At 46.2% G+C, this 14,544-nt stretch overlaps 1 protein-coding gene across 3 annotated transcripts in view; it reads right to left on the bottom strand.

Annotated features, from left to right (window-relative positions):
* Positions 1-14,544, bottom strand: part of Tenm4 (teneurin transmembrane protein 4) — a 699,747-nt gene that overhangs the window by 68,484 nt on the left and 616,719 nt on the right. For all 3 annotated transcript variants that reach the window (XM_029479436.1, XM_029479435.1, XM_021166324.2), the window contains one exon: positions 5,052-5,171. In XM_029479436.1, coding sequence (XP_029335296.1) covers positions 5,052-5,171 — 120 coding nt within the window. The remainder of the gene's footprint in view (positions 1-5,051; positions 5,172-14,544) is intronic.

The raw sequence follows: 14,544 nt of genomic DNA, 5'->3' as shown, positions 1-14,544 counted from the left end.
CCCCCTCCCTCCCTCTTCCTCTCCCTCTGTGTGTGCATGTGCATGCACACAGACACATGCATCTCTCTGTGTATGTGTATGTATGGGGACCATAGTTTGATAGAGGTAGAGGTGTCTTCTTCAGTTGCCTCTGTATGTTATATTTGAGATAGCTTTCTCCTCCATCCCCACTCTGTTTATTTTTGGTTTGTATTTTTGAGATAGGGTCTGTCTATGGTCCTGGCTGTTCTGGAGCTCACTATGTAGACTAGGCTAACCTTAAATTCGGAGATTTACCTGCTTCTGCCTCCCAAGTGCTGGGATTAAAGGCATGCACTACCAGGTCCAGGCATTGAGACAAGACTCTTATTGAACCAGGAGCTGGTAGTTTTGTCTGGACTAGCTGCCCAGTAAGCCCCTGGGATCCATATGTCTCTCCCTCCCAGCTTTTATGTGGGTGGTGGAGATCCAAATTCAGGTTCTCATGCTTACACAGAAGTACTTTCTCCATTGGGTCGTCTGTCCACCTCTCAAAGGGGTTGTTCTGAAGTCCTAAGCAGCTAAGCAGTTTGAGACTGTGTAATTAGAACCACAGTATCTTGTAAGTGCAAGGAGAAATGCAAACCCAAGTGCCCAGCTGAAATGAGATTATTGCTACAAAGTGTCCAGAGACAGTAGCCCAGATTCGGTTCATGGCTCTTTAAGGGTGTTCTGAGCAGTAATGCATGCTCCTGATTCTTGTTCTGGCTCTGTGTTCTCCAGGCCCTTTGCTGCCCCAGACAGCTCTACCCTGGGCCTCTTGTTTCAGGTTTGTGTGAGAGCATGTAGATACAAATCCTCCTTGCTTTACCCCTAAGTACCTTACTCCCAGATAGGACTCCTCCAGTAACATACTAGCAGTTGTTGGGCATCTAGCACCTCAGCCCCTACCACATGCAGATAAACCTTACCTGGCATTGCCTTTATAAACCATGACGTGCGCCTTTCAGTTTTGAAAGTCAAGGGATGTGAGTTCCCATTTGCATACTTTAATGTTTCTGCCGGTTGCCAGCCCTCTAGGGAGGCCAGCCTCTGTTCTATAGCCACATGATCAGAGGCTAGGAGAGCTCAGGTTATGGGTGCAGGGGCTGGAAATCAAGGTGTGGCACATATCCTGCAGGATAGGTCTGCTTAGCCAAGACCAGGGTTTGGCTGTCACTTCAAGCCCTGTGTTTGGTGTGTGGGAGTCCAGCCTAGAGTTTGCTTGTTTTTTCTAAAAAGAAAATCTGAAGCCATGTAATAGCTGAGCCCCCAGAAATGAACTTAGTGGTCATGTTCCCATGTGAAGGTCATGTTCCCAATGTGAAGGGCTGGTCCCTTCTACAGAACTACCAGCAAGGGGCTGTTCATTTCACACTTGCATAGACCCAGTCCCCAAGAGCTTGCTGTAGCCACAGGAGGGCAGGTCCATCTTTGAGTAATTCTGGCCATTAAGTCTTTAGTTTTTGGAACACGTCTGGGCTTCTCTCCTTCTTGTTCTTTTTTTTTTTGTTTTTTTTTTTTTTTTTTTTTTTTTTTTTTTTATCTGCTATGGTAACATGAGACCAGTAGCTTTGTCTGCCAGCCCTCTTCCACTGTAATATCTCCTTGGACAAAGTCCTCTTAGGTGGTACATTTAGCTTTGTGGGTTTCTTTTTTGAGACAGAGCCTCTCTGTGTAGACCAGGCTACACTTCAGCTAGTAATTCTTCTGCTCCAGCCTTGAAAGATATGAGATTTCTGGTGTGTGCTATCATGCCCAGCTAGGTAAGGCATGCTTGCTGAGCCTGCCATGACAAAGCCTTGCTCAAGCAGGATTCTTGTTTCCTCTTAGGGGTCTGTTGTATCACAGAGACTCCTGACAGGCTACGCTGCAATGCACTGTAATTGTTACAGTGCCTAGGACACCCGTTTTCCTGACTTTCTAGGGACACTTAGCTTACAGAATGAATACATGAGACACTACCCATTTCTTCTTAAATGGCTGCTAAATGCACAAGCCCCTTCTTGCCTTAGCTACTGACTCAGATCAACCCAGTGATTATCTCTGTCGCTGGTTTGTGAGACCCCTCAACACAGGATCTCACGTTTACCTTGACACACACAACTTTGGTTAGCGTTGGCTGCCCAGTTCACTCTTCCCTTCCTTAGAGGTTGCAAGGATCTTGTATTCAACCATCCTGTCCCAGAGGCAAATTCTGCTCATGGTAGATGACCCTGATTATGGTTCCTCAAACCCCAAAAACAGACTCTTCTTTATGCGGGAGTTTTCCACATATTTAACTGCTCATTGCCCTTTTTGTGTTAATGTTTAGAAGTTAGATGGCACCATCCTTCAGGAAGGGATGATGGAGAAACACCAAGGGTGGGCATTTATTGTAGTCTAAGAGTTCAGGGTATGTTCTCTAGGAGAACACCCACTGTCTAGAGGAAACTGTCACATAACGAATGAGTGTCTGTATTAATTTGGTTTTTTAACAGCCAAACACAAGTTTGGCTGGACTCAAAAGCTTGGTTCAAGAGAGGCAGCCTATAGGGAGGGAGAGATAACAAACAAGAAAAGACTTTTCTTCAAGGGTATGAGCAGGCCAGAGCAGCTGGCCATGCCAGGGGCTGAATGCAATGGGCCAAGGCCAGGCCTACTCATCTGGTTGGGAAACCCTAATGTAGATGTGAACATGGACTTGACCCCAGAGAGAAGGCCTGTTTCTCAAATGGAGCCTATTTCTTGTTGGTCAAACACCACTCTTACATTACAGGTGAGTTATACCACCTTTCCAAGCTTCAGTTTCTCTGTCTCTAAAATTAGGCTGAGCATCATAACCATTTGGCAAGGTTACTAATTAGCTGGAGTGATGGATGGGCAAGCCCAGGATGCCACTTGTTCCCTGGGCATCTCGCTCAGCACAACCCCACACTTCAAGTCAGCAAGCCTGAACCTCTTCTCTTGTCTCCAGGTCTCTTGGTTTTTCTCCATGACTTGCATTTTCCATCTTTTTGAGTATCTTCTCTGTTACTGCTTTCTGTGTATGAGTTACTGTTAACATTTGACATCAAGTAGTGTGTGTGCGTGTGTGCGTGTGTGTGTGTGTGTGTGTGTGTGTGTGTGTGTGTATGAAGTTGTGGGTAGGGAACTGGTGAGAGTGTACTGGTACTGCCTAGAAACTGCAGATTGTACTGGTGAGTCAAATGCAGCCTAGGCCTCCAGCGCACACACACTCATTCTCACCTGCTGACTATCTTTAGCCTGTGGCTTCTCCTATAAACCAGGCATAAGCGAAACTGAGACAAGGAAGGAGGAGTGGAGTGGGCCAGATGCTCCCTGTTCATGTACAACAGAGGGAGTTTCACACACTATGGGAACAAGTGATAACATTCCCATACATTATGTCTGTGTTGGAAAGAACATTTTAGGCCCATGGTGCATGGGCGAGGACTTATTTGAAATGCAAGCTCTAAGCAGCACCTTTTCTATGTCACAGTGTGGGAGGCTGATGCAGGAAGCCTCCCTCCTGGTGCTCAGTGCCCTCAAGAAACAGTAGATAGGGCCAGCATAGCACAAACAGGGAAATCGTAGCCCAGAGATGCCAAAAAATAGGCGATTCCTAAGGTCACAACATGTAGGCTTACTGTGACGTAGTTCATGGTCCTAGTCTGAGCAAGCCCAGAGGGGCCTACTGATTGACAGTTTGCTCTTTTATGTGGAAAGTTTTGTGGCAAAAAGAACAATCTCCAGAAGCTCCTGTTTGGATGCCTGTTCCCCTGTGGGCGGTAACGTGCTAAGAATACCCATGGCCTAGAGTTCCCACGGCTGCCATTTCTGTACAATCCATACCCGGAGACAGACACAATCAAGAAAGGAAGCTCCTACATGCACGGGTGGGTGTTTGCTAAGGGGCCTCTGGCAGAAACCGTTCAGGGCAGGGAACAGTGGCCTGGCCAGTCTACTCCCTGGGGACTGGCACAGACCCCTTCTAGCTGTGCCCTTCCCAGGGCCATGGAGGAGGGGAGACTCTGTACACCAAGCTTGCCAAGCTGTCTAAGAGGCACACATGTCTCCAAACAGATGAGTCCTGCTTCATTATCACCTCGGCTGGGACATGCTCACATCTGATATTGGATTAAAGAGGTGCTAAAATCAATCAGGCTGGAGCATAATTTCCAACACAGAGTGAGGAATCAACCTTATGGGCCCACGCTCAGCCAGATGGACTGACATCACCTGATTTCATTAAAAATAGAGGACGTCTCACCACCGAGAGCCTAAATATTCCTCTTGCCTTCTTTTGCTCTGAAATATTTGTGTTACTCTGTCCTCGTTATTCAACAACTTGTAATAATTAGTATTTTTTTTACACCCACTATTTATTTACTTATTGCGTGTCACACTAGGAAGTGAATTCTTGTGTGGCAGGAAACAATGATTTATTAGACAGGAACTATAGCTTGGTGCTTCCTTATCCACTGTACTGTCCTATCCATTCCTAGTGTATGAGGTAGATGGTGTTAGAATCATGCTTCATGAAGAAGCTGAGGGTCCAGAGAGGCAATATTTGTCCAAGCATACTTTAGTCACACGGTGGGGGTAGGTCTAGGGCCATTAAGGAAACCTTAGCTTTACTACATACTGTTGATGGTTCTCAGGGAAAGTAAAAGGATAGAATTCTGCTATCACCTAAATGGCTTCTATGGGAGCAACTTCTAAGCAACTGAAACCGAATGGTTAGATTCCAAGGAGCCATCTTATCCATTATAAAGTAGATTCATGAGAGTATTCCCATGAGTCACTGGGCAGCATAATACGGACAAGGAACCCTCTGTTTATGTGAGATCCTCATGAGAAGGGGGTGTTACATCTACAGTCAAAGGGACAGAGGCCGGAGGCAGGTGCAGGTCATGAGACGGTAGGTGGCTGAGCGGGGTGTTAAAATATAGGCTGTCTGGGTCCAGGTCTGACCCTCTGTCCACATAATCGATCCAGGGCAGCTATGCTGCAAGACTACAGCCCCTAACTCTCAGGCCCTAATTCTCCCTGGCCCACAAAGGGTCTCCTACCTGCCATCTTGCCTGCTGATTGTGTATCCAAAGAGAGGGTTATTGATGAAACTGATGTTCACGCCAACCAATGGGGTCCCATCTGACGTCATCACTTGTCCACGGATGACACAAGCATGCCTGTGGGAAGAGAAGAGAGAAGACCATGAAATACTTTTCACAGTCTGCAGGGAAGCCCCAGAAGTCATAGCCAGAAGACTGGTTATCTAGACATGACTAACATCCAGGAGCCCCACATGTTCACTTCATACAAACAATCTCTTAAAAAAAAAAAAAAACTACCTCTCAAGGTATCAACGTGTCCTTGAGAGAATCACTCTGGGGAAACATTTTCAAGTTTTTCACTAGGGCTGTCATCTGCTGTGAGAGGAGAAAGCTGACTCCAGGGATCAACAGGGTATAGTCAAGCATGTGACGACAGAGTCAGGTGGCCTGGGTTCAAATCCCAGTTCTGCTACTTGCTAAATCTCTGAGCTTGTGCAGGTATGTGACAGTTCTTTTGTGCCTCATTTTTTTGCTGTTGTAGTTTTTGTTTTCTTTTTTTTTTTTTCATCTTGGTACAATGTAACAGTGGTACAGTAAGGTACAATATAACAGTGGTATGGTAAGGCACAATGTAACAGTGGTACGGTAAGATACAATGTAACAATGGTATAGTAAGTAACAATAGCTATCGTTTTATTACTGGAAGTGAGAACACAAGAGAACAGGATGGAGGCTACACTTCCTTTTACCTGGCATTGGGAAGAGAAGGATAGATGATAGCACCACCTTGGGAGTATCTGCTTGGGGACTTGTCCCCACTCCCAGCTCCCTCCCCCTTGTCCCTTGTATTCTAGACCACAAACCATACTTTTTTCCTGCATTTTCCAGGAGAATGTGTGGTGCCGGTGCCTGTGTAATGTTCTCCCATCTGCCTAAAATGTCATCTCTACACACACTCCAACAGTCTTGCCCTTCAGTGCCCACTTCAGAGGACTTCTGTGAAGTTCCTGCTCAGAACTCTCATCTCACTCCCTCGAAACCACACACCAAGGCCTTGGTGTCCTGCTAAGCTGCACCTCCCTCTCCTCTCCACCCAGACACCAGGCAGTGTGAGGGCGGGCGTGGCAAGGCTTTCTCTGTAGTGCAGAGCCTGGACCATGCCTAGTGAGTACTTAGTCACAGGGGCAAAATAGAGGACTGAGCAAATAAACAGGGCAATTAGCAATCATCTAGAGGGGTGGTTTTCACATGTTTCAGAAGTAGAATAATTTGCTAGATGACAGTTCCTAAGGACCTCAAAGTTGGAAACAAACCAAAAGAAGACCCGCCCTAGATGTAATGGTGACAGAATTCCTCCCCAACGCTGGTGGTTCCGAAGGCAATTTGATGCAGCCTCTGAGGGAACGAACCATCCAGAAAGTTGTCAGGATCCTTTCTGGTTTTGTAACGAGGAGATTGGGAGGTATTAATATTTTCCCAAGGCTACCAGGAAGGTGGTTGCAGGAGTCTGGAGTGCGGACCTTCCATTTCTAGGCTAGATGCTAGATCCATTGGAGCAATGGATGGGAGTGAAGGTGCTGGTTCAGGTGAGTGCTCTGCGAGATCAGGGCACTGTGGACACAGCCATTGATGACCCGTCTCAGGCAAAAATGAAGGAGCTCACCTTCTCTTCATTTTCCCTGTTCAGGCACGCCCTTCTTTCTGGCCTATGAAAGAGCTACTAATAAGGCCTGTGGGCATTAATGAAAAAAATCCTCAAGCTCCAGCCCATCTTTATTAGGCACCCAGATCCTTACTTCCCTCAAGTGATAAACTTTTCTCTGTTTGATGAGAAAAGCAATTAACACCAGGCTTGTAAGCAGCTGGTCTCACTGGTGTCAGCTTGTCCTTTCTGAAGGCAACAACAACTACCCACAATGCACCACATGCCTTGCTTTCCCCCCCAAACCACCACCACACACCTCACCTCACCTCACTCTGCAAAGTCTGGCTAATACTAATTCAGTCAGTGTTTTCCTTCTGAGGCCCTTGGTCTAAATGCAATTACATGGCAAACCAGTAAATCAGGTGAGGCTCAGCAAAGACTTCCAGTCCTGTTCTGAAGGTCTCCCGATGTATTTATGTGAAATTATCTTTCCACTAATGGGAGGGATTTATTCATCAATTGTACTCAGCTGGTACTGAGAGAGGCTTTCTTTAATGGAGGACAATTGAATTTTGTATTGTTGGAACTTTGTCCTTCCAGTGAATTACTAACAGATCTCAGCGCCTCAGATCCTGGCTATGATCCAGCCTTCTGACATGTACAGTACTTTTGGATTCTGCCTGGATAGTAACCAGCCCTCTGTCGGTGGTTTCCATCATGGGGCTGCTCTGGCTACCCCCACCCCGTGCACATGCAGACCAGCATCCTCTGATTTATCTCTCTTGTGGGGATTTTCTGGTTGTTGGGAAACATTAAATCAGCGCCATTTGGCTATCATTTAGTCTCCATTCGGCAAACCAGAGCAGATGCAATTTTAGGGCAGGCTCCTGTGGATTGCTTTGGATTCTGCAGAAGATTAAGTTGACTCCCCCAGCCCCTGCAGGCCACAGAGGCCTCATGGCAAGACAGGCATTTGACTCAGAAACCAAGCCCTAGAGGAAAACACTTCCATTCTATTTCTGTTTAACCAGGGTTTTCAGTTGTCAAGAGAATGCTGTTTAATATTAGGGCTTCCCTGGAGCAAAGGAGATGGGGAAGTCACTTTGTGGTGGTCTCTGTATATGCTCCATGCCGTGTGCTTTCGTCAGGGGAGGTTTGAAAAGATGTGTGTGCTAGGCAGGTTTCCCAGTGATTGTTTTCTCTATGCAGTTATTCAATAGATACTACCAGTGAGATGTTGGTAAATGCTTAAGGATAGATGAGAGACCGAGAGTGAGGGAGTAGGAAAGTGAGAGGGCGAGAGGCAGTTGCAATCTGTGGTAGTTACCCTTTCTTATGGTGTAAATACTCCCATCATGGCCGAATTCAAGCTACCAACTGCATGCTGCTGGATACAAAGTTGGGAAGAGGTGCATAATGGAATGCAAGTATGTGATATTTCTATCTCAGGGATATATTCGTCTCAGACAAGTTCAAAAGCAATGATAATTATAAAATATAATAAAATACTTAGGAAGTGACAGGTTTTGAGTTATTTATAATCTTTTAATATGTTTCAATTTCATATAGCTTAGTTTTTAAATTTTAAATTGAAAATCTTATTTCACGCATATGAATGTTTTGCCCGTATGCATGTCTGTGTACCACATGCATGCCTGGTGCACATGGAGGTCAGAAGAGGGCATGAGATCCCTTGGGACTAGAGTTACAGACTGTTGTGAGCCATCATGTGGGTACTGGGAATCAAACCTAGGTCCTCTGGAAGAATAGCCTTTGCTGTTTAGCAACCAGCTTACCACATTTCTAAACATTTAATAATCAGTTCTAATGAGCTCAGATGAGTCGGTGCTTTCATTCCCCTGGTTCAATCCTCATATTAAAGGTCAGGCTTGGTGTTACGGCAAGAACCACTGACCAGGGCGAGAATCCTAGTCACTCTCTGGGGGGTTTCTCTATATCCCAGTCCTATATGTATGTATGATGTGTGTGTTAGTTATTTTTTTTTCCAATTGGATATGAACTGGGGGCATCTTGGAATTCAGAATCTCAATTGAAAATATGCCTCCATCAGATTGGCCTACAGGCAAGTCTGTGAGGGCATTTTCATGATTAATGGTTGATGTGGGAGGGTCCAGACCACTGCAGACAGGTGATCCTGGGTTGTATAAGAAAGCAAGTTGAGCAAGCCACGGAGAACAAGCAAGCAAGCAGCATTCCTTCATGGTCTCTGCTTCAGCTCCTGCCTTGAGTCCTGTCCCCAAACCATTCATGATAGACTATGACCAGGATGTGTAAACCAGTCAAAACCCTTTCCTCCCCAAGTTGCTTTCAGTCATGGTGTTTTATAAGAGCAATAGAAAGCAGACTGGGACAATGGCTCTTGTTTCTCCTTGGTCACTTTCTTGGGATGATGGAGAGAGGAGGTATTATTTTCTAGTCATCCTTAGAATGACTCCCACTGTCAGCACTTCAGGAAAGCTGTCACCAACTCTTCCTGGTACAGTTAATCACCCTTTCCTCTGGGCTCCTCTATACTTAAAAAGCATCTCTCTGTGGCTTTGATGGTCCCACAATGACACCACTCACATTTACAAAGCCATCTCACATGCCTGGGGCTGACTCACTCCTAGTAGACAGAGCAAGCAGGGGCTGCAGCTAAGAACTTGAAACTCACGGAGAAAATATTTGCTCAAGGTCACCCAGAGATGAACAGAATTGGCTAAGCCTAGTTCTCACGTACGAATCCTTACTGTGGCTGCTGTGTCATGTGTCTACAGTCACAGAAATCCCAGGTACCTCCGATGAGCCAGGCACTGCTGGCTGCTAGAGTTACTGAGGTATATAAATCCCAGGCCTTGATTACTTGCTAGAGCTCACAAAAGCCATTTTGAAATGCCTTAGTGTGTTTGTCCCTGTTATCAGAGTGTCAACACATGGAATTAGCATATGTCAGGCAGCTGGGACACAAAACAAGCAATTAGGCTGGGTGAACCCTGCCAGGAGGCAGTGCTCCTGCCAGGCCAGCTGGGGTGGTGTCACATATACTGGCATTAGCCCAACTATACACTCAGAGCCTGAACAAGGTGCCCTTGCTGGTGACTAGACTGATCTGCCTGATTGCTTCCTGAGGCCAGAGGCCAGGCTTTGGAAAGAGAAAGAGTCTGCCGGAGAGACAACAGATGGATTGCTACCGAGCCCTCCCTCAAAACAGAAGCGAGCAGATCAAAAAAAGCAGCCTCGACCTCGATGCCACTTGGGGAAAGCAGCAGAAAGAGCCGAGGTTGGGAAGTCACAGCTCCTTGTTCTGACTCGGATCTAGGCGATTCTGGAGAGCTACCCACCTCTGATCCTCCATCCCTTCATCTGTTATCTGTCCTGAGGTTTTCCCCCCGATCTGGTGTAAAACAGAATCCAACAGAACTCTCAAGAGCTTCAACTTGTGCTTTCTCAAAGAGTTTTGATCATTTTTTTACCTGGCACTATGCAAACAGTTCAAGCAGCCTTCAGACCAGGGGGCTTTCATCTTAATGAGGTTCATAGCATGCATGTTCTTGCCTCTGAGCTATTCTTGCTGTCTTCCACCGACCTTGTGTACTAGAAATCTGCCTGCTCACCTTGCAGATTCAGCCACAGCATTTACCAAGCAGTGGCCACCATTCCTGCCCCTCGGGGATACTTCTGTAGAAAATGAGTCACACAATTAAGATAATCTTATTCCCAAAGTGGACTCTCCTCCACGTGGATGCCACATTTCCCTCCAGCTCTGTTCCCAGCACTGAGCATTGGCTGATGCTCACTTTTAGTTGGCAAAGGAAAATATCATCCAAGGGGCTGTTTGTCCTCGAATTTGAATGCATGGCGTGGCATAAGCTTTTAATAAATTATTTACTGAATCATGATATGAGATGCTTCTCTTACAGAAGGTGAGGTAGTGTCTGAGACCCTGAAGCCACTTGATCTTGATAGGGATGTGGTTTAGAGACCCCAGGCTGAGAGCTGAAACGTCTTCCCAAGGTGGGCAATTTCTGCCCCTGGATAGGTCACTTAGCTTCTGCTTGCGTAACTTGTTTGAAAAATAAAATTAACAAAAAATGCCAGAAATCACTAGGTTTTAAGTTACTGTTTGAGGTATAGTGTATAAACAGGTAAAGGAAATGCTAAGTGGAGGGAGAGAGTCTGCAACTTCTTTCCTTTTTGGTTATTTAGTGAAAACAGCTGGCATTCAGGGCGTGGAAGAAAGCATTAGGGATCTAGGTAGCAAATTCTAAGTGCACGTTTTCCCTGCCTTCTAGTGTTTGCAGCTCCCTGCTGCTGCTGCTGCTGCTGCTGCTGCTGCTGCTGCTGCTGGTTATGTAAATCACCTCACCTCACAGGTGCTTTAAGTGGATTTATAAGCCTGACTTGTACGAAACCTTAAACTGTCTTCTGTCAGCTCCTGGTGATTGAATGAGATTTTTTTTCAGCACCAACCACAATGTATCCAAAGTCTGTAAGAGATGTGTCTATAGTCATACTGCTTTTAGAGGAGGCTGGGCTGGGAGCCCAGGTTACTCTGAGCCAGTGCTCTGTAGTGTGAAGCCTCTTTGTGTGTTGTGCTATGTTGTGCGGCATTAAAGAGATGGTTAGAGCCAGCTGGGGATGTGGATGGTAGCAGCATCTTGCTGAAGAGGAACTGAAGATGCTGAACTTGGAACACGCATGATGCCGTGAAGAACAGATGCCTCTACTATTTACAAGCCTATGACCTTTGGCTTAGTGATTGGGCTGTGCCTTGGTTCTTCAAGTTTTAAAGAAGGAGCCACCAACTGAGCCCTTCTGCACTGTTTTGGAAGCTGCGAGTGGAGACCTAAACCCATCATGACTTATGGAAAGTATTCCTAGCAATGCCTGACAAAGAACATACCATTGGTGAATGTCTTGTGTTGTTTCTGTATACAAGTATCTGGGTATTTTATCTCATTGATTCTTTAAAACAACCCAGTGGCAATCAGAAACTTCAGAGTGAGTCTCCTCTGTCCAAGGTCACTTGTCTCACTTGTCCAAGACCTTGCTCTAGGTCCCTTCTCTCTCTGCACTAGATAGTCTCTGCATCACCATATCCTCCTGTGCTAATGCTTCCTGTGATGGACAAGGAGGAGCATGCTTAAGCTGCAAAGCAAACAGAGATGGTAATTCCTTTTGAAATCAATAAAGGGATGATCAAGTGGCCGAGGAGGAGTTGTTAGCTGCTCGTCAGGATGATGTGAGATGCCGCTGCCTGCATCCTCAATTGAATCCACCTTGTTGCTTTATCATCATAAACATTCATTTCAATGTGGGGAGGGATTTTTAAAAACCAACATGAATAATATATTACGGCTGACATTTTGGAGGAAGCAGGATCTTTATCTTTTTCCATCTTCCAGTAGGTAATTCATCAATGTCTTTCTTTCCTTTTTTTTTTTCCCTTCCCTTTTTGGTAACTGATGGGGTAGCCTGTCAGCTCAGCTTGTTTTGAAAGTGCAGGAGTGTAATTCAATAATAAATCCACTCAGAGGCCAGCTGTCAGGAAGCTGCTGTTTATCTGCAGTTCATTAGAAGGTCCTCACTGCTCAGCCTCTTCGAGGGTCTTGGTTGGTTGTGTGAGGCCTGGGGACAGAAGTGGGGGCAGGACTCTGGGGTGGGGAGTGAATGCCCACCGGTGACTCGGTAGCACTGACACTTGGGTGTTGTTTATGTTTGGAATAACCTGCATATGACGTCACATATATGACCATTTCTGTTTTCCCACTACCTTATCCTTTTGTAAACTCTCATATTTAAAACTTCTTGGGCTCTACTTAAAGGCTTAGCAGGAATCTGAGGGCTTAGAGGCATGCTGGTTGTTTCCCCTGTGTTCAAAGTTGACCTTGGGCCTTGACTCAGACACAATGCTTGAATGTAGCTTGTGTACCTTTCTGGGACCCTGCCCTTCCATCCCCTTCCTGGCCTTCCTTACCATGTGTTCCCTTCCCCTACAGGCCCTTTGTACAAACCAGGTTCCTTTACTTGACTTGGTAAGCCCATCTTGACCTCAAACATTAGAGCACGCCTCCCCAAGAATATCAGCCTAATTATTTCCCAGCTCCATTAAAGTCCTCTGTTTTCTGGTGACCCTGGAAACTCATCTGTTCCCCATCTTGGTTACACACACACACACACACACACACACCCATGCACACATCCACAAACACACACAAGCATACACATTTCACACACGCTCACACTTCCTCACACTGTCACACACATCTGTCATGTACACACATGTGCACACATTCATATGGCTTCATGCATACCTCTTACTATTTTGGGCGTTCCCCTCTGTGCTCAGTGTGTCCTATCAGCTGAGTCTTGTAACATCTTACCCACTGCTATGTGCTGACTGAGTGAGCTGACAACCAGCAAGACTTGTCAATGTCATATCGTTTCTCAGACCTAGCCAGGGTCCTTAAATGTAGTCTCCACCTACATTCAAATAGCTGAGCCTTCAGCACACATCTGGGTGGTCATTTTGTCAATACATCTTCCTATAGTCTTTCAAATTGTCTAGCACCGTAAGAAGCAACTTCTCATAGAGGTGGTACCTGCCCTGCACCCAGCTTCTCGGCCTTCTTGGTCTTGCTCAGACTCCATATGGTCAGAAGCAGAAACTGCTCTGCCCTGGGGGATTCTGGGAGAGCATCAGGCTGCCATCCCTTTCTCAGCTGCCTGATTCTGGCTTCCATGGTTGGTGTCCTATTCTCTTTCTTTTCTGTCTGGATAGCTGGAGACCCTTCTTCCATCAGAAACCCCAATGGCTCCTTCCCTCTCACTCAAGTCTCAATAGCAAGAGTCTCTCATCATCTTTGCCTATGACAACAGGCAAATGGTGTTTAAGCTACCTAATCTGGTAATGGTAATGCCTAGGCTTGCGTGTATCCCCACTTTAGGATCCCCTGAGGTTATTCATAGCTCTATCACTTTATGAAGTCATAACACTTGCAGTATAAGAGTGTCAGAACCGCTGTCCTGGTTAAATCAATTGCTGAATATGTGGTTTAGCCAGGTATTGTGTTAGGTTCTTGGATATGTGTGAACAGTGTTATGGTTTGGATAGGAGGTGTTTCCTAAGAGAAACATGCGCCCAAGCCTCGGTCCTTAGCTGGTGGACCTAATCAATAAGAGATGACTGGATCACAAGGACTCTGACCTAATTGATGGCTGGATCCACTGATGGAATCATAATAATTTCCTATACTATTGGGATGGTGAAAACTGCAGGAGGCAGGGCCCTAGCTAGAGAAAGCACATCACTGAAGGGCATGTTCTTAGGGTCTTTGTCCCAAGTCCCTCCCTGAGTCTCACTCTACTCCTGGTTACTAAGAGGCAAACAGCTTTGCTCTGTCACACTCTCTTGCACCCTGATGTGCTGCTTCTCCACAGGCCCTCTGCAATGGATTCTGTTATCCATTGGACTGACACCTCAGAACCGTGAGCCAAAACAAATCTCTGCTGCATTTAAGGTGTTCTCAGGTATCTGTTGACATATCACTAGCTAACTTTAACAAGAATGCTGGGGAAGGCCTTCCCTGTTTTTCATTCTGCTCTGAAGTGCTTCTGCCTCAGCCATCCAACCACCACTGCATTCCCCCATCGGGACACCCCGATGGAGCCCAGCTTCCTGAGGAGCTGTGGCTCACCCCTACCTCTTTCATTACTTCTGGCACCAGATAGGGTATATACAGAAGCATAAGAATGTGTCCTCTAAAAAGCCGGGCGTGGTGGCGCACGCCTTTAATCCCAGCACTCGGGAGGCAGAGGCAGGCGGATTTCCGAGTTCGAGGCCAGCCTGGTCTACAAAGTGAG

This window comes from Mus caroli, chromosome 7 (assembly GCF_900094665.2).
Source record: "Mus caroli chromosome 7, CAROLI_EIJ_v1.1, whole genome shotgun sequence".
Taxonomy (NCBI): Eukaryota; Metazoa; Chordata; class Mammalia; order Rodentia; family Muridae; genus Mus; species Mus caroli.
The sequence above is the reverse complement of the archived record's forward strand: the minus strand, read 5'-3'. Positions and strand labels throughout refer to the sequence as shown.